General features: G+C 45.9%; 1 protein-coding gene across 1 annotated transcript; it reads right to left on the bottom strand.

The window, feature by feature from the left end:
- Positions 1-4736: 4736 nt before the first annotated feature.
- Aagab (alpha and gamma adaptin binding protein) lies at positions 4737-25219 on the bottom strand. The gene is made up of 5 exons (XM_059266950.1): positions 25103-25219; positions 9918-10108; positions 9699-9795; positions 9344-9433; positions 4737-4853 (listed from the first exon to the last, which is right to left on the bottom strand). The coding sequence occupies exons 1-5, from the start codon at positions 25173-25175 to the stop codon at positions 4762-4764; spliced, it is 543 nt and encodes a 180-aa protein (XP_059122933.1). The 5' UTR covers positions 25176-25219; the 3' UTR covers positions 4737-4761.
- Between the last annotated feature and the right edge of the window lie 55 nt (positions 25220-25274).

The following is a 25274-nucleotide window of genomic DNA, read 5'->3' as shown; positions in this document are numbered from 1 at the left end:
ACTTCATCCTATAGATAAAAATATAGCCCAAGGTGGTTAAAAGCAAACCGCCTGCTCCTCTTTCCAAGGACCCTGAGTTTGGTTCCCAGAACCCACAGCAGGCAGCTCACATGTAACTCCAACTCCAGGGGATCCAACGCCCTCTTTAGGACTCGGAAGGCATTGCAAATACATGCACCTCATCCCACATACACATAATCAAAACTGGAAACTGTCACCTGAGAAAACTGTCAGGAGAACAAGGAGACTGGAGGAAACTTTCTTACAATAATTCATAAACATAATATGATTTAAATGCACAGAGTTCAAAGCACAAAGGGCTCTGGGAAGTCAAGCCTCACCTCAAACCAGTCAGAAAGTCTAGGAGGGCAATCTGCGTACTACTACTTACTAAGTTCCTAGGGTACTGCATATCCCAGCCTGGTAATGAGTGTGACATTTCCTGACCTCTGAGCCTAACTCACATTGGATACTGTGAAATTAAATAGGTTAATGGACATCATCTATCTCACGGATACAAACATTAGTTGTATAGCTTCCTTTTACTATGAGATAACGTTCACATGGTAACATTCACATATCAAAGCCACCCTCTTTACAGTATAGAATTTAGGGCTTTTAGTATAATTACGAAACTGTGCAATCATCTTCACCAAATTCAAAACATTTTTTTCATGTTCTGATAAGGAAATTCCATCTCCTTAGCAAACCTCCTTCAGTCCCTGGGAACCGCTAACCTATAGTCTGCCTCTATGGATTGAATTGTTCTGGACATCTCATCAAAGCACAGTAACACAGAAGCTCTGGGCGCAGCAGTTGTGGGGGCTTACCCTGGTGCAGCTTGCACGTATCTTTTTAGAGCTGAGTAACAGTCCACTGTATGGACTTACCACTGTTTCCTGGGGTTGTTTCCACCTGTGAGCTATCACGAATAACACTGCTATGAGCATTTATAATGGTTTTATGCACGGACATATTTTCAGCTCTATTGAACACACCTAAGAGTACAATAACTTGGTCATATGGTAAGTTTAAGCACAACTTTTTCATTATTGTTATTTTTTGGTATTTCATTGTGTGCATATAATGTTTTTTGGTCCCCTTCATTCCTCTCCATTACCCTTCCTCAGCCGCTCGCACGCTCACTGAGCCAATCTTCTTCCCGACAGGTCTCTCTCCTATTTTCATGGTTCAGTTCGGGTTTTTTGTTGATGTTTTGTGGCTTCTTTTGTGACTCACAGGGTTTAATTAGGGCTGCATGCATGAGAGGTTATTTACTGGGCAACTTTAACAGCAGTCACATCACAGAAGACAATGACTCTCCCTTCCCAGCAACCATTAACTGTCAATAGCTCCTAAGGTAGGTGGGGCTTCGTGAACCCCTCTCCCCCCACGATGGACAACGGATGGGCCCTTCCCCTATGCCTAACTTTGGATTTTTGGAAAGCCTACTGTGTGAGTGGGTAGACAGCTTACTCACTGCAGTGCCCGCAGTGCGAACAGAAGGCCCTGAGTGTGTCCCTCCACCCTGGGTGGAGGCATGTGCTCGCAATCCCAGCACTGAGGAGGGAGAGACGGTGGGTCTCGGGCTAACAGGACAGCCTAGCCAGCAAGGCCCCAGTCCCAATGAGAGACTCTGTCTCAAAATACAATGTGGGTGGCTCCCAAGGAACAGCCTCCAAGGTTGAGCCCCGGTCTCCTCTACTTGCGGACCCTATCCCACACACGTACACAACGCAGAGGAGAGGAGAGGAGAGGAGAGGAGAGGAAGGGCCTGGAGGCAGCCGCTGCTGTGGAAGATGGAACTTGCTGGCATTCCCATCAGAAAGGCTCTCGGGGATGGAGGCGGCAGGGTGCCCTGGGAGGATACTGTGGCCCACCACACAGTTTCACAGAGCTCTGAGGCTCTGCAGGAATGTGTCTACTTCCTAAGACCAGCACCTCCACTTCCACATTGCACGCTTCTCCTAGGAGGAGACAGGCCATTTCCTTGATAATATAGACCGTGGTCCTCTTAATTTGGGGTTTTAGCTAAAAGCACATCAGTGTCCCAGGACTGTCAAGAAAACAAAAAACAAAAAACAAAAAAACAAAACAAAACAAAAACAAAAAACGATACTTCAGGGCAAAGAGCCATGCAAACCCACAATGTGCCACCTCCTCGCACTTAGGAATACTGTTCCAGTGTGCACATAGAATGGCACTGGGAATATTTTTGCTCAAAGAAACTGTCCTAGCTTGCTCTCCACTGCTGTGATAAATGCCTGCACCAAATCAACTCCGGAGAGGAAAGGGTTTATTTCAGCTTACAGTTGTAGCTGAGGGAAGTCAGGGCAGGAACTCAAGACAAAAAAGGATGCAGAGACCATGGAGGAACACTGTTTATTGGTTTGTTCTCTATGGCTTGCTCAGCCTACTTTCTTATAGAACCTGGGACCACCTGCCCAGGGGTGGCCCCATCCAGTTAGCTGGGCCCTCCCACATCAACCACCAATCAAGAAAATGCCCCACAGGCTTGCCCATGGGCCAAATGGAAGCACGTTCTCAACTGAGGACATGGGAATACCCTCTTCCCACATGACCCTAGCTTGTGTCAAGCTGACAAAAACCAACCAGGACAGAAGCAAAATACGTTCAGCGCAGCTTGTGGATGTACATGTTCAGGACCTCCCAAATACCTGAACCAGTCCCTGCTACAGAATGTTACAGAATTGGCATACACTATGCACCCTTCCTGTGGACCTTACCCTCTTCTATATTACCTGTGACAGCTAATGCAGTGTAACTACTAAGGGGGTCCCTCTCATACTGTTGTTTAGGGAACAGTGACAAGAATATATATATACACACACACACAGATAGATGCGTCCCTTCTAACCACCTCCAATCTGTGGTTTGTTAACTCCAAGGACATGGAGGCCATAACTATGGTGGGCGGCCATAAAGCTGTAAATGTGAATTATAAGCCATCATTTCTTTAATGTATGAAATGGGGGTCAGAGTTTTCAAAAGATGATTAAAGCCAAAAAAGCTTCATTGAATTTCTAGCTATTTCAAGAAATTGATAACAGGCAGTACTGAACAGAACTTTATTCTAAATTGATCTAGTTTATGGACCATATCTTAAACGTGGTTTATACTGTATACAGTCTAAAGCAGTAGCTTGCTATGACCAACGCTCAACAGAGATGAAGGAAGGAAGGAATGTGTGAATGGACGGAAAGGACCCATCAGACATATCAGTCTCCCTAACAGAAAAGTAGGAAGGATGAAGGAGACAGGGAAAGAAAGGAGAGAGGAAATTACCTAATTGTCAAGAAGAGGCTTTGCCAAGCACATGGTAGATGAGAGGACAGGGTGCCAATCCTACTTAACACTCAGTGTCTACCAGGAGCTGGGATGAAGCACCCTGCACCCCCAAACTGGCCATCCACTTGTCCTTTATCTCCGGGAAGACAGGCTAGACCTACTGTCGATATGGCTTTTCTCATTCTCTTCTGTAATCTCACCTAACACTGCACACTTGAACTGCAGTCCCCAAACCTCAAAGCTAATCCAAACCTCTAATGCAGCAAAATGTACACCTCTGTTTGGAAACAGGGAAAATTAAAATGGGTCACGTGGCCATAGGGTGGGCCCTAATTCAGTATTGCTGCTGGCCTTCTAAGGGGAGATATGAACAAAGTCGTGGACAGAGGGAGAAACCATGGCAAGATTAGAAGTAACAGTGTCACACCAAGAACTGACGGAAACCAGGACCAAGGTCTGGGCAATTCTCCAGTACCTTGGAGGGAGGTAGCCCTGACACCTCAAGGTAGGACTTCTGACCTTTTTCTAAAACTGTGAGGCAATAAATTCCCACTGTTCTAAGCCATCTAGTCTGTGAGCTGGTTCCTAAAGGCCGAGCGAGCTAATGCAGGATCCAAGAGCTGGTGCCGGTCAACTACAGACTACATGTCAGACCCAGCCTCCCATCCCCCAACAGCCACCACCATCACATCACTCAGGGCCCAAAGCTCACCCTCAGGATGCCGCAACAGCTCACGTTTCTAGAAGTAGACCTCGGAGTCTACTTCTACCTCCAACACACCACCCTAATGTCACCCCCCAGAGAGCCCACCTCCGGGTCTCACCATTTGCTACAGAAGAAAGGCCACTTCTCCCTGCCTAGCGTTCTGACATCTACAGGAGCTCACACTGCTAGGTGAGGCTCTCCCAGGGTCTTTATGACACAAACCCCTTGTTCTTGGAGCCATGCCTCCTCCAGCTGAGCATTCTTCCCTTTCAATCTTGACCATCCCATGAAGAATGACATGGGAACCCATGCTCTCCTGGAAGCTCTCTCTACATCAAGACTAACGCAGCAGCCATGTCTCTGATTCTGTGTTCATCACACATCATACCTTGCCTGTATACCTAGCATCTGAAAAGTACACACAAACTCCATTAACACAAAATGTCCAAAAAGAGCAAAGACAGAGAGTACTATAAAGAATCCCACAGTAGACTAGGAAGATCCTTAATGATAAAGATCTTATTTTAAAAGTTTAGGTTGTTCTTAAAGTCAAAGACTTTACTGTAACGTTCACACGCTTGCTGAATTACCTATTCAACACACATTAAACATTCCCAGCTTGTTACTTCTGGCTCTTCCTTTAACTGAAAACTTGAGAACGGGAACAAAAATTTCATAGAATCCTAAGTTCCACATAGATCCACGTAATTTAAAATATGTCACAAGGTAAAAACGACAACATCCAGTTACTCACCATTCTTCATCACGACATTGGACCAGACATTGGCATTCAATGCTTGGACAATCCGCTTTACGCCTGTAGATTCAGGGAAGTCATCTACCAGGGAGAGAAACACACAGATCCATATACATATCCAGATAAACCCACACATTCACATATGTGCCTAGATGTCCCCAAAGCCACACTTTTAAATAACTGGGTTTAATCATCTTGTTTATTTGCTGTTGCTTCATAATGTACTGTGTACCGCTCACTCGCAGTAAATGAATAAAGCAACACAGAGCTCAGAGCTCCTGATACAAAGTCACGACAGAAGAGAACTGTGTGATCAAGCGTTCTCTATCTCCTCCCCCATGGCATCCACTCACAATTTCCAGAAAATGCAAGCTCTCAGGAAACAACCACAGTGCAGCATTAAAGACGCTATCTCGGGGCTGGAGAGATGGCTCAAAGGCTAAGAGCGCCTGCTGCTCTTGCGGAGTTTAATTCCCAGAACCCATGTCAGGTGGTTCAACTGCCTGGAACTTCAGCCCCAGGGCAGTGACAATGCCTCCACCTACACCTGCATGCACACTTTAACATAATAAATCCTTACAAAATAAACTAATAAACACCTCGTCTTGGCTATCTATACAGGATGAACTTCCAGGGGCTGGCTAGATGGCTTAGTGGGTAAAAGCACGTGTGGCACAAGCCTGGTGATGGAGTTTGATCTGTGGGAGAAGGCCCTCTCTGTGGGCTATAAGCTAACTCTCTGTGTAATGTGATGCTGTCTTCCACGGCAGACTATTACCACCTGTTACCCATTAGCTCTTTTCAAATTTAATTAAAAAATTTTTTTATTTATTTTACACACCAGCCACAGATAATCATAGAAAGTGGTTTAGAGTCAAAGCTTAGCTGGGACTGGCAGGAGTGCAGGGAGCCTGGAATCCCAGCTACTTGAAGGCTGAGGCAGGAAGTGCTCATGCTGGAGGCCAGCCTGAGCAACAGAAGCTGAAGTCCAGCTTGGCAACTCAGTGAAACTTCGTATCCAAAGAGTAAGTAGGAAGAAGGCTGGGAGATGTACTCAAACTCAGAATGTTTGCCTTAGGTTTGAAGCCAGACCCAGGCTCCTGCTCCAGTACATGACCAAGAAGGGCATGCAGCAACTGCTTTAGAGTTAGTGCCACCCTGTCTCTAGGATTTGTTGGCTCTACTTAAAACAGTGTGGCCTTACTCTCCGCCAGCAACCAGTACCCAGGCATCACTGTGTCCAGGAAGCACAGGTCCTTCAGACATGAGGAATATAAGACTTCAGGTGGAAAGGAATGGAAGAAATAATTCACGCGTGGTGGGTCAGAGAGAGAAGAGTTTGCAGAACCCATGTCTAGTGGTCTAGCCTGCTCTGGGTTAAATAGGATGAAGAGAGACTCAGGCATCAGAAGATCTGAACTTGAACCTGGGCTCTGTCAGTTACCAACCATTTACTATATGATCAAGGGAGTGGCAGGGACAGCAGCACTCTGAGGACCTCTCCTGGAGGCACGATGGTGGAGACTGGGGACTCACTGGTGTACTCTTCCTCTCTACTGGAAGGAAGCTCCTGCAGGCAGGAGCCATGCCTAACTGCCTAAGAGTGCCTGAGTGACAGCCTACAGCAAATCTAAAGGATTGCATCTACCAACCCAGCAGCACTACATGAGGATGAAACCGGAAATACCCAACAAAGATACGTTTATCCTGCTGCTGTCTGGATGAAGAGAAAAAGCCATGTTCATCTTAACTAGAGATGATGCAGTTCTTGAAAGAAGTACTCAAATTTAAGACACTAAACCCAGGAACCAAAAATACAATCTAATATGAAGAGCTAGCAGCAGTAATATGAAACTTGATAAAATAATGAATGTGTAAAAAGTACCACAAATGAAGGATGAAGAAATCTGGCTTTGGAGCAGTTTGCATTTAAAAATTCTAGAAAGGTTTTATTACCTTGTGAGGGAGACCAGCTCCCTCTTTTATTTATCCCAGGGATTCTTGAGCAGGGAGAAATGAGGAATATCTAGATAGAAATATAGAGACAGAAAGAAACACAGGATAGCTTGGGAGGGCCTGGGTCAAAACCACCAGCCCCTTCTGTCTCTGCTAAAGGGCTGTTAAAAAAATGTCAAGGGGTAGAGCAAAGAGCTCCCCCAGCACAGCCAGGTGTAGACCATCCCAGACGCCTGGTGACCATGCACGTGGTCTAGCCATCCCCTAATGCAGCCCTGCTCAGACCTCACTAGGAAACCTTTGTGGGCTCTTACAACCTTGCTCTAAGAGACATGTCTCAGAAAAATCTGTTTTAAGATCTACTGAATTAGGGCTGCCAAGATGGCACTGCAGGCATTGGAGCTTGCTGTGAGCCGGATGACCTCAATTCCCACCCTTGGTCCACTGTGGAAAGAAAATCGACTCCCAAAAAGTTAACCTCCAACCTCCATCATGTGTGCCGTGGGACATGTGAGCACCTGCACACACACACACACACACACACACACACACACACACACACACAAATAATAATAAATACAAAGACAGGTACTGTTTGCAGAGCAACTCCCTGGTAGAAAGGAACAAATTTCACGACTATAATAGTCAAAGTTAACTCCAAGGACAATATGAAGAAAAGAAGGTCAGAAGTACGAAATTACACATATTCACATACACCAAGCTGGGCACAAGTTTTAGGGAACTTAAAAAAATATGGAAAGGAATATTTCATTTGCCAACTTTCAGTATTCTTTATGATGTTAAGAGTGAAAACCAGCCGGGTGGCAGTGGTACACGCCTTTAATCCCAGCACTCAGGAGGCAGAGGCAGGTGGATCTCTGTGAGTTCGTGGCCAGCCTGGTCTACAGAGAGAGATCCAGGACAGGCACCAAAACTACACGGAGAAACCCTGTCTCAGAAAACAACAAAAACAAAAACAGATGAAAAGCTGCTTCCCTATTTTGTCTCATCCTGACCTACCTAGCACTTTCATCCACACTGGCTTCCAGCCTGGAAGGTCTCCTGGGACAGCCTGCATCTTCTTCTTCTTTTTTTTTTTTTTTTTTTTTTTTTTTGGTTTTTCGAGGCAGGGTTTCTCTGTGTAGCTTTGCGCCTTTCCTGGGACTCACTTGGTAGCCCAGGCTGGCCTCGAACTCACAGAGATCCGCCTGCCTCTGCCTCCCGAGTGCTGGGATTAAAGGCGTGCGCCACCACCGCCGGCTAGCCTGCATCTTCTAAGGCCCGGCCCACCAGGTCGCTTCAAGTCCAGCTCCTTCTCTACTTCCTCCCCAAGAAGAGTCTGACACATTAAAGTCGGGGTGCCAAGTGCTCTCTGAACCACACACAGGAATATCCCCATCTCTGCAGCACCACGACACCACATTCCTTCTTGATCTGGGGACATTCCATTCGGGAAACTCAATTATTTGTGAATGTAGCTTATGGTTCACTTTTGGTACCAAGTTACAAGATTCTTGTGGGCCAAAATCTGCCTCAGTTGGGTCGAGTTCATACAGGTATACTTGGAAAGTGGGAGGATGAGAGGATTGGAGAGATAGCTCAGTGGTTAGGAGCACCGGCTACTCCTGCAGAGGGCCCAGGTTCAGTTCCCAGCACCCACTTTAGGTGCCTCACAAACATCTGGAAATGCAGTTCCAGGGGGTGGATGCCCTCTTCTGACCTTGGAGACACACTGACACACACACACAAACCTAAATAAAAATTTAAAAATAATCCCCCCCACACTCTCTCTGTCTCTTTCTGTCTTTCTTTGTCTCTGTCTGCTTTCCTTTCCTTTTCTTTCTTTTGTAACTGAGCAGCAGTTAAGAGCACTGGCTGTTCTTCCAGAGGCCTGGAGTTTGATTCCTAGCATCTACATGGTGGCTCACAACCATCTGCAACTCCAGTTCCGAGGGATCTGATGCCCTCTTCTGGCTTCATAAAGGCACCGGGCATGCATGTGGTACACAGACATACATGAAGCCTAACATTCCAACACATAAAATAAGAAGTAAATCTTACCAAAAAGAGAGAGAAAGAAAAGAAACTGAAGGTCCAGACGGTTGTGGGAGCGGCAGAAGGCAAGTGATGTGCAGCTGCCCTGGGGGAGGGGAGTGGGAGGCTCTGAGCTTATTTTTGGCTTGGGTATCAATAGGTCTGGCATGCCTCCTGAGGTTTCTGGGAATTCAGCCTCAGCTTACTATGAATTCAAAAGAAGGAACATAAACTCCACAAACACAGGTCTCACTATCCTTGGCTGGCAGTGATTAAGGACCGAGAAATGGCAATGGTTTAAGCAGTTACCTCTTACTTTTATCTATTTAAGCGCACGCACGCACACACACACACACACACACACACACACTTTCAAAAGCTCTAAAATGGGTGGTAAAATCCAGCAAGCAAATGATGACAGTGCTGGTAGGAACATATTAATGGGTTTTGCTCAAAGCTTTTTAACCAGCTGGAGAAACTAGCATTTCTGGGCTCCTGCTGTGAGCACCCTACCCTAGGCTGGAACAATCTCTTAGGCCACAACCCAAAGCCAGCCAGCTTCTCCAGACACCAGCACTCACCGTCCTCCTCGGGCAGCTCCTCGGGGTTGAGCTCCACCAGCTCGAAGCCGTGCTTGATGCACCACTCTTGAGCCTTCTGTCGGTTTATTCCTAAGACAACATGTAAGGATCTAAGTAAAACGACCGCAAGACACCACCAACCTTCACCACTCTTCAGGGCCTCCCTCCGCATTTCCCCTGAATGTCAATGTCATTCCAAAGGCATCTAGAATTAAGCCACATAATGTAAATGGCCCAGCCTCAAAGTATGCTGGAAACGACATAAATCCTATAGGATTTTCATGGTGTAACCTGATGAGCTGAAGACACAGATGTACGCTGTCTTCACAGAAGGGTACATGTCAGAGGCTCTTACCAGCTTCACACACCCTGTCACAGACCAGGATCATCACCTCAGGTAACCACGCTTCTGCCAGGGGAAGCCATGAGGAGACACTGTCAAGACCCGATTTCTACAGGGGCAGAAACAAACAAACATGAAAAGACACACTGAGGAGCTCAGAGAACACAGACGGCAAAGAAAGCCTGTGACGCTGCCGTGTGAGGGAAGACACCCCTGGAAACAAGAGCTCACCTGTGTGCTGTCAAAGTAAACCACGAGCGCCTGCACCGACTCGGCGATCTCGGCAGTGACCAGGAACTTGCTGGGCACCACGCACAGATTGACCTCCGCTGAATAGTACTTGTTATCAATGGTCCAGGGGTAAAACCGCACCGTGTCACCGCAAGTTGCTTCCACACCAGCATCTTCTGTTCCGAGGATATCTAAACAAGCAACACAGTATCACCAAGAAGGCACAAAACCAATGCACCCTGGTCGATTTGTCTAGTGAGATAACCAGATGAACCTGGAGCCTCAGCTGCTTCCCTTTATACAATGAGTCTAAAGAGCCCTGAATTTATTAGGAGATCTTTCTTCTAATCATCATTAAAAACAATGGTGACACTTTATTTATTTTATTTTATTTTGCAGTTTTGGGGACTGAACCCAGGACCTTTCAGTACTTGTCAAGTACCACTAGGCTATATTCTTTTTCAGAATACAAAATTGATTAGCTCTAGGTTAAACAGTAGCCAGGGGGAGGGGGAGCACTTTGATAAATACCCAGAAAAGAGCAAAGAGAAGAGAAAGAATGAGGGTATATTAATTTTGTTATGTAAGTCCTCCATGGGAAGTAGATGACTATAAAAATTCCTAACTGCTTTGCACTTACTGCACAAGGAGAGGATGAGCGGATTAAGGCTAAGCCATTAATAAAATAGAGCTGCGTATATTCCTTGGGCTAAATGCTTAGACATTAATTCAGTTAATGAAACAAAATAATAGATACTGATAAATGGCCCCAATTCTATTTATATCCACTCTTGTTCAGCCTTTGAAAACCACCCAAATCCTGATTTGACAAGACACCTCTGGCAAATTTAAAAACATATCAAAGCAAATTAAATGTTTTTCATTATAAAAAAAATCTTTCTGAAATGTATGTGCTGTGCAGGTAGGAAACCTTCACTGCAGAAGATGAGTCAATGATGGGCGAACACACAGAGCTGTGGTCACGGAGCCGTGGGAACAGTCTGGTGCCGGCACCATACAACATTTAGAAATGGCAGAGGTGACTGGCATTGTTCTCACCCGAGCTCCATCTCCCACATCATCCCACCTCCTTCACTTCATTCAGAGGAGGAGGAGGAGTGTGGGCTATGTGCACAAGTATGTGCAGCTGTGCAGACCTGTGCACGTGCACAGAGGCCAGAGGAGGACATCAAGTGCCCTGCTCTGTCTCTCTCCACCTTCTTCCCTTGAGACAGGGTCTCTCCTCAAACCCTGAGCCATGCCGGTGTTCAGGAAGCCTGTGATTCTCCAAGGGTTATATGTGCACCTGCACCCACGCCGGATGCCATTCCCCACGTGGGACAACACTCGGCGGTGGGCACTGGGATTCGAACTCATCTACTTGCCCAGCAACTGCCTCACACACTGAGCCATCTCTCCAGCCCTTGTCTTCACATTTTTGCCCAAATCAGAGTTATTACTCTTAAAGGAATGGATCTGTAACCATATCTGAAACTGATCCTCTACCTCTTTAAGAAATTGGCAATTCTGCTTCACTTATAATCCTTTATTTAGTGTTAATTCCATAGCAACCAGCTACAGTGTTCCTCACAGTGCTCTATGACAGCTCAGGTGGGCATGCAGCAAGAGGATAGATGAGCTATTAAAATCAAAGACTCTGTTTTCACATCAATGTCTTATTGAGCAAACAAACAAACCACAACTCCTAGACCAAAGTCTACCTCGCAGTCCAAGTCAGCCCTCCAAGCGGAGAGCAGCCATGTTTCTCAGAGCTTCATCACCCAGCCAACATAATCCCATCATGTCAACAGCACACATGGAGGAAGGCGACCCAAGCCAGGAGATAATACAGACACAGGCTTTGAAAGGGTGGGAGGAGACAACATGAAATCGGTCCTCATTCTTGGCTAATTAAAAATAATGAACTGGCTGGTTTTTAAAGGAGAATACAAACATCAGCGCTGTTAAGAGGCAAAGGAGAAATCAAAGGGACTAAGTCTCACCGCTTACCACTATCTCCTTAGTCCTGTACTTAAAGCTGGAATCTATTTGGGGTTATGCTTTTTTTTTTTTTTTTTTTTTTTTTTTTTTTTTTGGTTTTTGGAGACAAGGTTTCTCTGTGTAGCTTTGAGCCTTTCCTGGAACTCGCTTTGTAGACCAGGCTGGCCTCAAACTCACAGAGATCCGCCTGCCTCTGCCTCCCGAGTGCTGGGATTAAAGGCGTGTGCCGCCACCACCCGGCCTTGGGGTTATGCTTTTTCCAAATCAGTGTCTTCAATACAAAAATACAATCAATTAAGTTGCAAGTACAGGCCAACTGCAACCATGACCATCTGGATTGACCAAGGGGTTGCACACACTAAGGAGCACCGGATGGTATGCTTTAGATGGGCAAACTGTATGCTGCAGACTGTGTCTTAATAAAGCTTCTTAAATAAATAAACAAAAACAAATGGGAGGGTAGTTCTTTCTCTTTTTGCTATACTCAGATGGGAATAGGACCAAAAAGCCAGGAAGATGACTTTTACTTTTCGGATGTTTTAATAGCTGCCTGGGTTGTTTTATTCTTTGAGCTGACTCAGACAAGTGGACAGCCCAATCTACTTAGCAGCACTTATTTTGTTTTTAGCATGTGATATCTAGTCAGACTGTCCAGTAAAGCTGGGCATGGACTTTGTCATCACATCTGCACCATGTAAGAACGAGGGGAGGAGGAGGAGGAGGAGGAGGAGGAGGAGGAGGAGGAGTAGAAACTGCCTTATTCCAGTTCCTATTGTCAATATCAGGGTAGAAAAAAAGGAGACCACGTGTAGGAGCAGAGCCTAAAGCTGACTCCAGATCAGCAGCATCTTCTCCTGCTTCCTCAAGATGCTGACGCTTGCGACCTGGGCACGAATCTACGCCACTGTGGAGTATAACCACAAGACACACACACCCTTGGACCTAAAGACCGACTGTCCCCTCTGGACCAAACAGGAACAGCAGAACAAGGGGACCATTCTGCGAAGCCATTTACAAACTGCTCACGGCATCTGAGTATTTGTGCCAAAGCTGCACCGTAGTTCTGAGGGTCTGCTTGTGTTTGTACGGCCCAAAGTACCCTCCCTTCTTTGCCCTTCATTCTACCAAAAGTGGATGCCCTCAACTCCACCGGGTACAAATAAATTCTCAGAGCAGCTTCACCCTCCAGCTCTCATCCACGCGGCCACCTGGTGGAGCTGTACCACATAACTTTTTAAGAGACAAATGAGATAACTGTTTGCCAGGTCTGTTATTACACACTAGGATTCACGCCTTGAAATAGTCCATTTGTGGTGCCTTCATGTAAGATGTTAACACGTCAATCCAGATCCAGCAGCAAGTCCAACCCCCACTCAGTTATCTGGCAAGTGCAAACAGCAGTCCCTACTTGATAACCTGCTCTTCAGCAAGCAGGGAGTCTCCAGCCGCCTCAGCCTGTTACTTTCTCACTTAGGTAACTTATTTCCCCTACGGCCGCAGAAGAGGCACTGAAAGGAAAGATTAAAGAGATGTGACAGAGGCTGTGTGCACGATGGCCAGTGGAGTGACCCAGCATCCCTGTCATCCTCTGGCTGGGCTTTGTGCCTCACCTAGGAGAGCAAGCCAGTTTGGCAAGCAATCAAAGGAAAGAGGACGTAGTAAGGCCGTGCTTTAGAACTGGTGAGAGGTGAGCCTCTTTTTGGCAAATGAGGAAGCAGACTGAAGTTCAAGGGTCATTCTCCAAACATCACACATACCATTTACACACATGTGCGTGCACACATATACACCTGGCCTCTTTATATCTAGCCACTCTCAGCCCCAAACAACAAAACAAATGCATTCCAACAATGACACAGTTCACTGTGCCAGGAATTATCCATGCCTCCTTCAGCGGTATAATGAGAATACTTAATACCAACAGACTTAATGGCCAAATCACATTTTCCATGGCTGGAGGGATGTGACACTTGCCACTGCACATCAGGGCAATCCTTTCAGCAAGCAGTATTATTCTGAGAATGCAGTTTTCTTGAACTTCAGATCCTCCTGCCTCCACCTCCCTAGTGCTGGTTACAGGGTGTGGCGTGCATCTGGTTTATGAGGTGTTAGGGCTGGAACCCGGGGCCCACTGCAAGCTAGAGAAACACTTTACCAACGAACCACATCCTCAGCTTAGTTCTGATTCTTCTGCAAACTGAAACTGCCTTTCCAGCCAGGCTTCGGTGTCTCCCACTCCAGCTCCGAGAGTCTTTCAAGGTCTCCTCTCTCCTGCTGACCCCACAGTTCCTCTTCCTTCCCTCCATGCAGCCAGCACCAAGGAAGCAGGAGAGACCACAGGGAACTGAGCTGCCCCAGCCCTGCAAGAGTCTGGCTGGAGGGACCTGTGTCATACACCTCAAACACAGACCAAACCCCTTTTGTGGCTTCAAGACGGAAATGTGCAAGAAGGTGCAGGGACTGAACATAGAGGCGGCCCGAGGTGAATGCTCATTCCCATGGGGCTAGAGGGATGGTTCAGCAGTTAAGAAGACCAGCTGCTGTTCTAGAGGACCTGTGTTCAATTCCCAGCACCCACACAGTGGCTCACAACCATCTGTAACTCCACAGCCACCAGGCACAAATGCAGTACACAGATATACATATAGGCAGAACACCATACACATAAAAACAAAACCTTTAAAAAAATGCTCATTCCCCAAATCCCAACCCAGTGTCCTCTATGCTACTGCACTCCTGACTTGTGGTTGGAGCCACATGCAGCTCTTATGAGGAAAGAGTCTCCTCCATCAGGATGCTCTGGGGCCTCTTTTCTTTTCCAGCCTGACCATCTTGTAAAATATGACGTCTCAAAGTTTTCTTTTCCATTGTTGAGGCAGAAGAGAAAGCAATTAGGAAAATTACAGAAGGCAGCAGAGTCTGACGTCAGCCAAAGGGGAAGACAACCATTAGGAAAGAGGACGCAGGGAGATGCGGCTTGGGAAGAAGCAGGTAAAAGTGTTAGAAACTTCAACGGGCCTCTGCTGTTGCAACTGGCATAATCATAGGGCCCAAACTCTGACAGAATGTCTTCTAGGGGTCACATGCTGTCACACTACAACACAGAAAACCACACACACAAGAGATCACGGAGCTGTGTCAAGAACCCCAGCTGTTAAAACCGTGTTGTAGGGCTGTGAAGTCATCCTGAGAAATGTCAGCAACTCCTATCTGGAATTTCCTGAGCTGTCCTACACCTCCTAGCACAAGCACGGGTAGCCTTTGTTTGGGGGCCTCGGACAGACAGGCCCCTGCTGGGAGCAGTGTGGAGATGCTAACACAGCAGGGTGGCAGAGCTGCACCGTGCAACAGCGATTCCCTCTGCTTCTAGCACTCCGTACCTCCCTGGCCTCCTTTCCCTCTGTTGGCCACACTCTAAACTCATGTCTCCACATGCCCTTAGGCTTTTTATATCACAGTGGAAAGTTTGAAAACTTGAAGCAGAGGAAATCCAACCCAATCCTCCCCCTTTGCTTCCAGTTTACTTTCTCCCAGTAGTCATCTGGAATTGGTCATCATGGCCTCATCTTAAAATAATTGTGTGTGCGCGCGCACGCATGCTCGAGGTCTCTGCTTGACTTTAGAAGACCTCACAATGCAATAGTACAAACACCCAAGAATATAAAGAAGCTGGCAGGAAGTGGGAGAGAATATGGCAACGTGTTTTATGAGAACCAAGCAGAACCCATCAGCCTTTACATGATGTGTGCAAAGACCACTGTTACCCAATCCTGGGGGTTGAACTCACAGACAGCTCCTACCCAGATTCTGCAGAAAGAGAAAACATCTCTGAATTCCATCCCTTTAAAAAACTTTATTTTATTGATGCATATATTCATGTGTCTGCTTATCGGCATGTGTACATGTGTTCAGTGTTCTTGGAGGCCAGAAGGGGGCAACAGATACCTTGAAACTGGAGTTACAGGCAGTCGCGAACTGCCTGCTGGTGAGTGCTGGGAACTGAACGCTGGTCCTCAGCAAGGACAGCCAGTGTCCTTAGCAGGTCAGCACCTTCTCCAGCCCCTCATCACTTTCATACATTCAAAACTGTAGTTCCAATTCCATCCAAAGCCATGGTTCCCCAGGGACATGATCTGGTGCCCCACAAACGTGTGTGGACACCTGGAGACTTTCTTTTTGGTTGTCCCAAGTTGGGAAATGGCACTAGTGAACAGAGGACAAAAATGCTTGCTCAACAGCACAGCCCCAAACAACAGAGCTGCCCGGTTCAGAATGGCAACAGAGTGGATGCTGAGACTCCCCGGCTTACAGGAAAGAAGCCCCAAAGCAGTGGGCTAGCACTGGTCATGAGCAAAATAAAAATCCTACAGTACTAAGTCGGCGTTTTCCTTTCTCATAGAACTCAAAACAGTCAACACACCCAGAGGAACCTCTTACTCCAGGTCAAAGGTCTTCCCCTTGTACTGGTAAAATGTATGTCCACCTAATCTATTGCTTCTTCTATGGCTTCTTCAAATATTAATAAAAAAAAAAGTATTTGACAATTAGTTCTAGATGCCCGAAAATAACCTCTGAATATTTTCAGTAAGAAGACTAGATAAAACTTATTCCATGAGATGATGCTCTCATTCTGCGGACAACATAGGTGACTGGGGTAAATATTTTAGGTATTTACAATAATGGCCCAGGTAAAGACATCAGTAAATATTTGTGGAATAAAGTTAACTTACTTAAAATTGGATAACTAAAAAGAGATTACAAATCAGTGGGCACATTTCTCCCCAAGAAAAGCCCAGCAGAATTCAGACAGAACCACAGCCATCCTACCTGCACCTCTATGCTCCTTATGACCAAATGACTGCACACTTTCCTCCCCTGGACAGACAGATGTTGATCAAAGCCTCAGCTGGCAGGTCAAAACCAGCGGTCAGGTCTGCGTGGAAAATTAAACCCGCAGCTGGTTGTTTCTGAACTCTACCAAACATCATAAAGGCTCTTTGAATTTCACAGCTGTCCTGGGTTGCCGAGACCTGCGTCAACCTTGCTTCCTGGGTAAGCTGTCTGCAGAGATCTATTTGAGGTACCTGTGCACCAGCTCCAACGTAAATACAATGTCATGTCCAGACTGTCATTCTTGCCAGGAAAGTTACCAACAACTTTCAGACTTTAACCTCATAAAATAATTTTATATCAGATTTGATTATTCACTGAATTCACAAATAAATTCAGTTATTGCTGAAAGAATTATATGGGGCAAAAGGCACCAAGTTGTTAAAATCACATGACCACTGCACGCTGTCTAGAATGTTCTTACCTTCTACCGCACAAAAGCCAGCAGTTAGACAGACACCCCAGAAATGAAAGTCTGTCTAGACATGCTCGAACCTTCCAGGGGAATACAACACTGTCCCAAATGGTCCTGTGCAACACAGCTAAGGCACAATACAGGTATCTCTTCCCACGCTACACCACCTCCCACTGACTGCAAAGACAATGCCTGGGAACCCATGCCCGCATCAACAGCACATAACACTGAGTGTCACGCTTCTCACGTGAAATCAGATGTTCCGATCCACAGATAAGGAAGCCAGCAGCAGGCACCTACAGAGACGTTTTCATTTACGATTTGACTGATTCAATGCATTTCCCACCAAAGGCTCAAGGTCACACACCAGGAGTGTAAACTTATTTAGGAACTGTCAAAGTTCTTGCATCTGTGGGAAAATCTTCTGCCATTTCTCCAGTCTCCACATTGACAATGTGTAGTTCTAGCTGCCAAAACGTTAAGTCATGTTTTGCAAGAACAGAAAGATGGATTAAATCTTGGCTCCCCAACTTTTCTGAGTGAACGACTTCGGAGAAGCTCAATTCACGGTGTCCTAATTACGCACGCAAAGCGTGGTCTTGCTTGTTAAGGCCCTTCGGTCTGAGGAGGACTGCCTTCTCCCTGTCTGACTCCTTCTTAAGCTAATGACAACATCTTTCTTGGAATAAACACAAAAACCTCAAGTCCTAACATTAGCCGGAAAATGTAAATGTATTAAGCATCACAATAAAAAAGAAACCAGTTTCTGCCTCTAATTTCGAGGGGACATCACTGTTAGTCTTAGTCTGACAACTGACTGAGCCACTGTGGTAACAACTTGGGGTGCCTGTGGTAGATCTCTCTTCCATCTGCAGAAGAAAATAAAGACCTGGAAACATGACTGAGCCCGAGGCATCTCCAAGCAGACCAAAGGCTCCACTCAGATTATCTCCAGAACTGTAGGAAAAGCAGTTATGACTCAAGCCCCTCCCTGCTGTCGCCAAACAACAGACCCCACCCTGAAACAGGAAAGTCCTCAGTAACTCAGAAGCCCTTCCAAGCACTGGAGTCTGGGGGATGCAGAAACACTCCCGAGAATGCTTGTTTTGCCACAAGAAGCAACATCATAAATACTTGCTCTCAGAGTCTCCAAGGCCAAGTTTATCCATCACTGTTTTAGAAACCTCAGACCCAGAGAGCAAGGGCTTCTAAATTCTAAATGCAGAAAGTAAAATTTTCCCTGTGGATGTAGCTCAGTGGTAGAGGGCTCCTGTAAGATGCACAGAGCCTTAGGTTCAATATTCTGCACTACACAGGGGGAGGACCATATTTTCTAGTCAATAGTTAGGTGTCTTGTTGTGGGATAATCTTTTTGTACACTGTAAAGATATGTCTTTGTCAAGGTGCCTTCTGATTGGTTTAATAAAGAGCTGAATGGCCAATAGCTAGGCAGGAGAGGTTAGATGGGATTTTAGGGGAGAGAGAACAAGAGGAGGAGGATTCTAGGTGGGGTGGGGATGAGGTGGGGATGGGGTGGGGTGGGTTCACCAGCAGACTCAGAGCAAGTTGGACATGCCGTACTGAGGAGAGGTAACTGAACCACATGGCAGAATGTAGATTTAAAATTTGGGTTAATTAAGTTATAAGAGCAAGTTGGAAACAAGCCTATGCTAAGGGCAAGCTTTCATAATTAATAAGTCTCTGTGTTGTTATTTGGGGGCTGGCAGTCCAAGGTAGTCTGACAAGAAAGTTTGCTACAGTGTCTGTTGAAATCTCAAAATAAAATTTGATTCTTAATAAATAAAAATAAAGTAAAAGTAATCTTGGGCTAAGAACGCCAGAGTTGTGGGGTGTCGTGGTGCATGCCCTTGATGTCAGCACTTGGGAGGCAGAGGCAGGCATAGCTCTATGAGTCTGAGGATAGCCTAGTCTAGACAGTGAGTTCCAGGCCAGCCAGGGGTACTTGTGAGACCTTGTCCCCAAAAAAGGAAACCCAGAATCAAGTTAAGAAGCACTGTATGACCAAACCTAAGGAGGAGGAGTTACTGTAACACAGGCCCCTCCGTCTAGATGGGATGGCAGAGGTGATTTGCTGATATTAATCCTACACAGTAAGAGTGGCTAACAGGTATGTCTCTGCTTTAAATGTAATGAATTGAGAAAACAAATACCCAGACTTTGTAAGACTTAAGGCATAGACGGTCTTTTATTATATATTTAATACATTGTAAATACTTCCTATATTAAATAATACTCTATTTTAATGTAATATACATTCTCTGGGCAGATTTCCCCCCTTTCCATTAATAATTAAGTCTTCATCCCAGACAGCAATGAAAGCATATTTACAATGAGTTTGTAGGTATTAGTCCTCTCTACCAAGTCTTCCTCCAAAGCAGCTACCTTAAGTAGTTCTGATTACTATGGAGTAACCAAACATTTCAGCTCTACCTTCCTCTGGGCTAAGACTTGACAATGAACACACACAGCAAACAGTTACTTCCTCAACACTTGGGACAAACCAAACCTTGTATTTCCATACCAGTTTCTTCATCATAAAATGGAAATAACCTATCCTATTGCAATCATGATAACTAAAGTAAGCTATATTTTTTTAAAACACAGTTGAGGGTGCCTGGAAAGATGGCTTAGCACTTGGAAGCACTTTCTCCTCTTCCAGAGGACTTGAATTCAATTCCCAGGCCCCACATGGTAGCTCCCAACTGCCTGTCACTCCAACTCCGAGGGATCCAGCATCCAACAAACGCCCTCTTCTGGCTTCTTTAGCACAGTATGCATGTACACACACACACACACACACACACACACACACACACTCTCTTACTAACACACTTGGGAAGAGTTCTACATACACATAAGTACTCTTATAAGATCTCTAAATTTCTGCATAGCACTAATTGAAAGAATTTTGCTCCAGATGTTCTGGAAGCCTGTCCAAATGTAGACATGAAGTGGCCTATAGTTGCTGGGTTGGCATCACATATTTTAAAACCAAACCACTCTCCAGGGATTCTTCTAAGTTCCCTCTGTAGGAATAAGATGTTAGCTCTTAACATTTTACAGTTTTCACAGGTAAGGTACATATTTTTGCTACATACTTCTTGAGGTCAGGAATAGCAGTTTAAGTCACGATTTTTGTGGCAGTAAGTAGAACAGACACTAGCTCCACATTTGATACACATTTACCAGACCACACCTTTCCAGAATAAAAGTATTAGCTTCACAAAACATGCTCTAGGCAGAAGGAACCCTGGCATGATGCACAGACAGTTGCTCTTGGGCCACACCTTGCACAAGCCCATCAAGGGCATTGGCCTTTGGCTTCCTTCTAATGATCTACACTGTGGGACTGGCAAGATAGCTCAGCAGGTAAAGGTACTGCAGACAGGCCCAAACATCTCAGGGAGCAGGTAAAGGTCCTGCAGACAGGCCCAAACATCTCAGGGAGCAGGTAAAGGTCCTGCAGACAGGCCCAAACATCTCAGGGAGCAGGTAAAGGTCCTACAGACAGGCCCAAACATCTCAGGGAGCAGGTAAAGGTCCTGCAGACAGGCCCGAACATCTCAGGGAGCAGGTAAAGGTCCTGCAGACAGGCCCGAACATCTCAGGGAGCAGGTAAAGGTACCTGCAGACAGGCCCAAACATCTCAGGGAGCAGGTAAAGATCCTGCAGACAGGCCCGAACATCTCAGGGAGCAGGTAAAGGTCCTGTAGACAGGCCCAAACATCTCAGGGAGCAGGTAAAGGTCCTGTAGACAGGCCCAAACATCTCAGGGAGCAGGTAAAGGTCCTGTAGACAGGCCCGAACATCTCAGGGAGCAGGTAAAGGTCCTGTAGACAGGCCCAAACATCTCAGGGAGCAGGTAAAGGTCCTGTAGACAGGCCTAGACAACCTGAGCTCCATCTCAGGGACCCACATGGTGGAAAGAGAGATCCAACTCCCGCAAGCTGTCTTCTGACCCTCATATGTGCGCCACCCACAAATAAATAAATGAAATTTAAAAATTATTAAAAGTCTACAGTGTAGGGCAAGAAGGCCTCCTTTAGTTAACTATGCATGTAACTGGAATACTGCAAATAAATCTTAGAGGTTTGACTCAGTCCATTTGGGTACTTTATCTACAGTCAAGTCCTACTGATTCTTAAAGGGAGTTTCTAACAAACTTGATATTTGATTACAAAATACTTTCCATTGTTGGTCAAAAAGGTAAAACAGATCAGATATGGAAAGACTGATGACCAAGGCAGATTCCTCTTCCAAGCAAGGAAACTCTCCCCTCAAAGTACATCAGATTCAACCCAAAACCTGTATCTTAGCTAGTCCAAAGACATTCATTCATCCTAACTAGATCAAATTCATTCATTCATCATGGTAATCTCCATCTTCTATTCCTTTGTTTGTTTGTTTTGTTTTGTTTTGTTTTGTTTGAGACAGAGTTTCTCTGTGTAGTTTTGGTGCCTGTCCTGGATCTCGCTCTGTAGACCAGGCTGGCCTCGAACTCACAAAGATCCTCCTGGGTCTGCCTCCTGAGTGTGGGATTAAAGGCGTGCACCACCACCGCCCAGCCCATCTTCCGTTCTTAAATTAAATTCACCCCCTGAATAATGTAACTTAGTCTTTAATGATGGTAAAACAGTAAATGTCATGTAAATACCTCATCCTGATGCTATCTCGGCTTCTTGGTTCTTCCAAGACAATGGAAGAACCGACCAGCCCTCTCTTATGCCTCTCTTAGTCAAATAATCTACTGGCCATTCTGGTCTTGCCTTCCTAACTAGTGGGGCACTATTGAGTGGCACCTAATTTTAGTAAGAATTGGAGATACCTAAGATACCTTGCATACAGAAAAAAAAAATGAGCTATTTCACAGAATTTTACCCCCAATAACGTTAAAAGTCTTGGTAGAAGGACGGTGGAAGAACGCTGTTTGCCAGCTCCTAGAGATCAGCTCCTTCAAGGCACTGATCACGTTTGCCAGTTCTGATCTCTGAAGGGCAGGCCAGGGCTAGGCATGGTGCTGCCCGCCTGTGGACTCAACACTAGGGTTGCAAGTTCAGAGCCACTAAGACCCTGTTGTGGGGTAAGAGGGAGACGGAGTACCATAGCTCTCAGAATATATAATATTCCTGAGCCTGGCTTTGAAAGAACATTCATCTATCACTAACAGGAATCCAAATCCATATAAATCTTGTAGAAAGTCAGATACATATAGACTCATATAGACCTTAAGAAAATTATGGTATATTCAATATATGGACATACAACAGGAAGCAATTTTTGACTTAATGTTAAAAAAAAAAAAAATCAGGACAGGAGATGAGGGTACAACTCAGTAGCAAAGCTGTTGCTTAGCATGTGCAAGACCCTGGGATCCATCCCCACACCACACACACACCCCTATTGTTGGAGGTTTTTGCTCTCTTTGGGGGCCTGCCATCCAGTTCCCCAATAAATCACACACGGAGGCTTATTGTTACTTATGAATGCCTGGCCTTAGTTTGGCTTGTTTCTAGCCAGCTTTCCCTAACTTATCCTGTCTACCTTTTGCCTCTGGGCTTTTCCCACTCTCTTACTTCTGTAAATCTTACTCCATGGCTTGCTGTGTAGCTGGGTGGCTGGCCCCTGGAGTCCTCCTCCTTCTCTGGCTCCCAGATCTTTGATCTCTCCACCCAGTTTTTTTCCTTCTACATATACTCAGTCTGCCAGCCCCGCCTATCCTTTCTCCTGCCTTGCTATTGGCTGTTCAGTTCTTTATTAGACCACCAGGTGTTTTACACAGGCACAGTAGCACAGCTTCACAGAGTTAAACAGATGCAACCAAAACAAAAGTAACACACCTTAAAACATTCTACTACACACACCCCAGGCTAAAAACTATATATGAAGTAGAAGTATATAATTACAATAATCACAGAAATACAGGAAGTATGCAGGGGCCCAGGAGAGATTGCAAAGAACATTGCCAAAATGTTGGCTAGCATTTTTTTTCTCCATATGCTGAATTTTACTTATAGAGTATGCATTTTTCAAGATGAAACAATATAAGGGGAAAGGATGGGAGACCTGCTGGGAGGGAAGGAGAACTGCTTGACAGAAGTAAGGGAATAGAAGAGAGTTTGGTTACCATTTACTAAGTGCTGTTATTAAGCCTTCACCCTAACGATCCACTAGGTGTTCACAATAAGCAAATTATAGAATATCTGTGCTGGGAGGACAGCGTGCCTAACCTTGTCAACAGGTGTAAAACATAATTACAGACTGCAAACTGCTTCGCCGGTTTCGACACATTTGCAAACCAACATCAACCGTCTCTTGAAACGCCTGTTCATATGCCCCTCTAAGGGTCAGCAACCCCTGAATTAAGCATGATCCGCTTGTATAATAATGCCAACGCCCTATCCAATGTTTAGCACATGCTAGCCTCTGGTAAAACACAATCCTCTAAGAATTGTTCTCATCCCACAGATAGGAAACTGAGGGACAGAGGTTAGGTGACCTGCCCACAGTCATACAGCAAAGAGTCAACACCACACATTTAAAACAGAAGTCATGAGTGATAATACTGGCCATGAGTTGGCTCCTTAGCTCTTTCTACCTCACTAGTCTCTCTGATCCACATTTCAAGGCTCATTAGTTTGGGGGCTGGAGTGTATCTCAGCGGTACACTGTCAGGCTTAGTATGCACAGGGCAGTGGGAATTAAACAGAAAACACACACACACACACACACACACACACACACACACACACACACACCAAAGAAAAAACACTTGAATTTGATAGCTATGCTTAGGGTCCAGAAGCAAAGGCACTGGGTGCAGTAACACCCCAAACTCACTTTGCAGGAGAACGTGCACCTCAGGAGGAAGTTGAGACATTTAACTGCAAGCTAGGGGGCACCTAACAAGTCCCATCTATCTATCTATCTATCTATCTATCTATCTATCTATCTATCTACCTACCTACCAACCAACCAACCAACTTACCCATCCACCCACCTATCATCCATCCATCCATCCATCCATCCATCCATCCATCCATCCATCCATCCATGTGAGTCAAGAATGCCCGCAGCTCTCACCTCAAAGAGAATAAGAGTTTATTCTGGAGACAAACACGAGTGATTATGGACAGGGAACAGGAACTGGGGTTGCCTCAAGTACCATGTTCCAACATGGTAACGATTTCACGATGTTTTTATAGTAACAACAACCACAACAACAAAGCCTTAAAATCAGGGTGTTTTAAAAATACATCAGTGGGAACATCAGGTAGGTGGATTACTGTAAATGGAGTAAGCCTGTGCTGTAGGCCTCAGATACTATCTGATAACATTCTTAGCCTTTGGATTGGTGGAAGCTATGGGTCTGTTTGCTTATTTCCAAAAGGACTTTAAGGATAGTCACAGGATATTAGGTCAGACACGGAGGTAGGCAACAAATGGCCATGAAGAGGCCTAAAGCCAGGCAAAGAGCTACAGTTAGTAAAATTCCAGCTCTCCACAATCACAGGAATTCTGGTCAGTCGATCACCCTGGCAGGACATTTAGCTTTTTTTTTTTTTTTTCTTTTTTTCCCCTGAGCACTTCAGTTCACTCCAGCACCTTACATTCCGTTTAAGGTCACAATTTCCAGGGCCCTTGAGTGTCATGTTAGGGGATGCTCGCCACACCCCTGAGGCTGGAGGTCAGAGACTGGCCTCACTTTACACAGGAAGAGGATTAAGCACCTGGCGCAGACACCTGCGGAGGAGCCGGAGTTCGGGGCCCAGCGCAGACAGGGCCAGAGCGAGGCCGCCAGCCCTGGGCCCGTCGCTCCGAGCTGGGCCTTGCAGCCCGGCCCAGGCGCCCGGTTACTCACGTTGCACCAGCCGGTCCCCGGTGAAGGTGGCGGAGCAGCTGGTGACCAGAGCACAGGGGACACCCGCAGCCATGGCTGCGGCCGAGCGAGTTCCGCGCCGGCGTCGCTTCCGCCTTGGACCGCACCACTGCGGCCGGCGCGCGGGGGAGACGCTCCGGGAACGCGCTCTGGG

The sequence above is a fragment of the Peromyscus eremicus genome, chromosome 7 (assembly GCF_949786415.1).
Source record: "Peromyscus eremicus chromosome 7, PerEre_H2_v1, whole genome shotgun sequence".
Classification (NCBI taxonomy): Eukaryota; Metazoa; Chordata; class Mammalia; order Rodentia; family Cricetidae; genus Peromyscus; species Peromyscus eremicus.
This window is presented reverse-complemented; position numbering and strand designations above follow the sequence as displayed.

What these genes read in the sequence shown, in the direction of transcription:
- Aagab (XM_059266950.1), bottom strand. Translation starts at nt 25,175, where the DNA reads ATGGCTGCGGGTGTCCCCTGTGCTCTGGTCACCAGCTGCTCCGCCACC. An exon ending in TGACAGGGTGTGTGAAGCTG is followed by an intron (nt 9,434 to 9,698) that starts GTAAGAGCCTCT and finishes ATGTTGTCTTAG; the next exon opens with GAATAAACCGACAGAAGGCT. An exon ending in GGAGCTGCCCGAGGAGGACG is followed by an intron (nt 4,854 to 9,343) that starts GTGAGTGCTGGT and finishes TCTCCCTGGTAG; the next exon opens with ATGACTTCCCTGAATCTACA.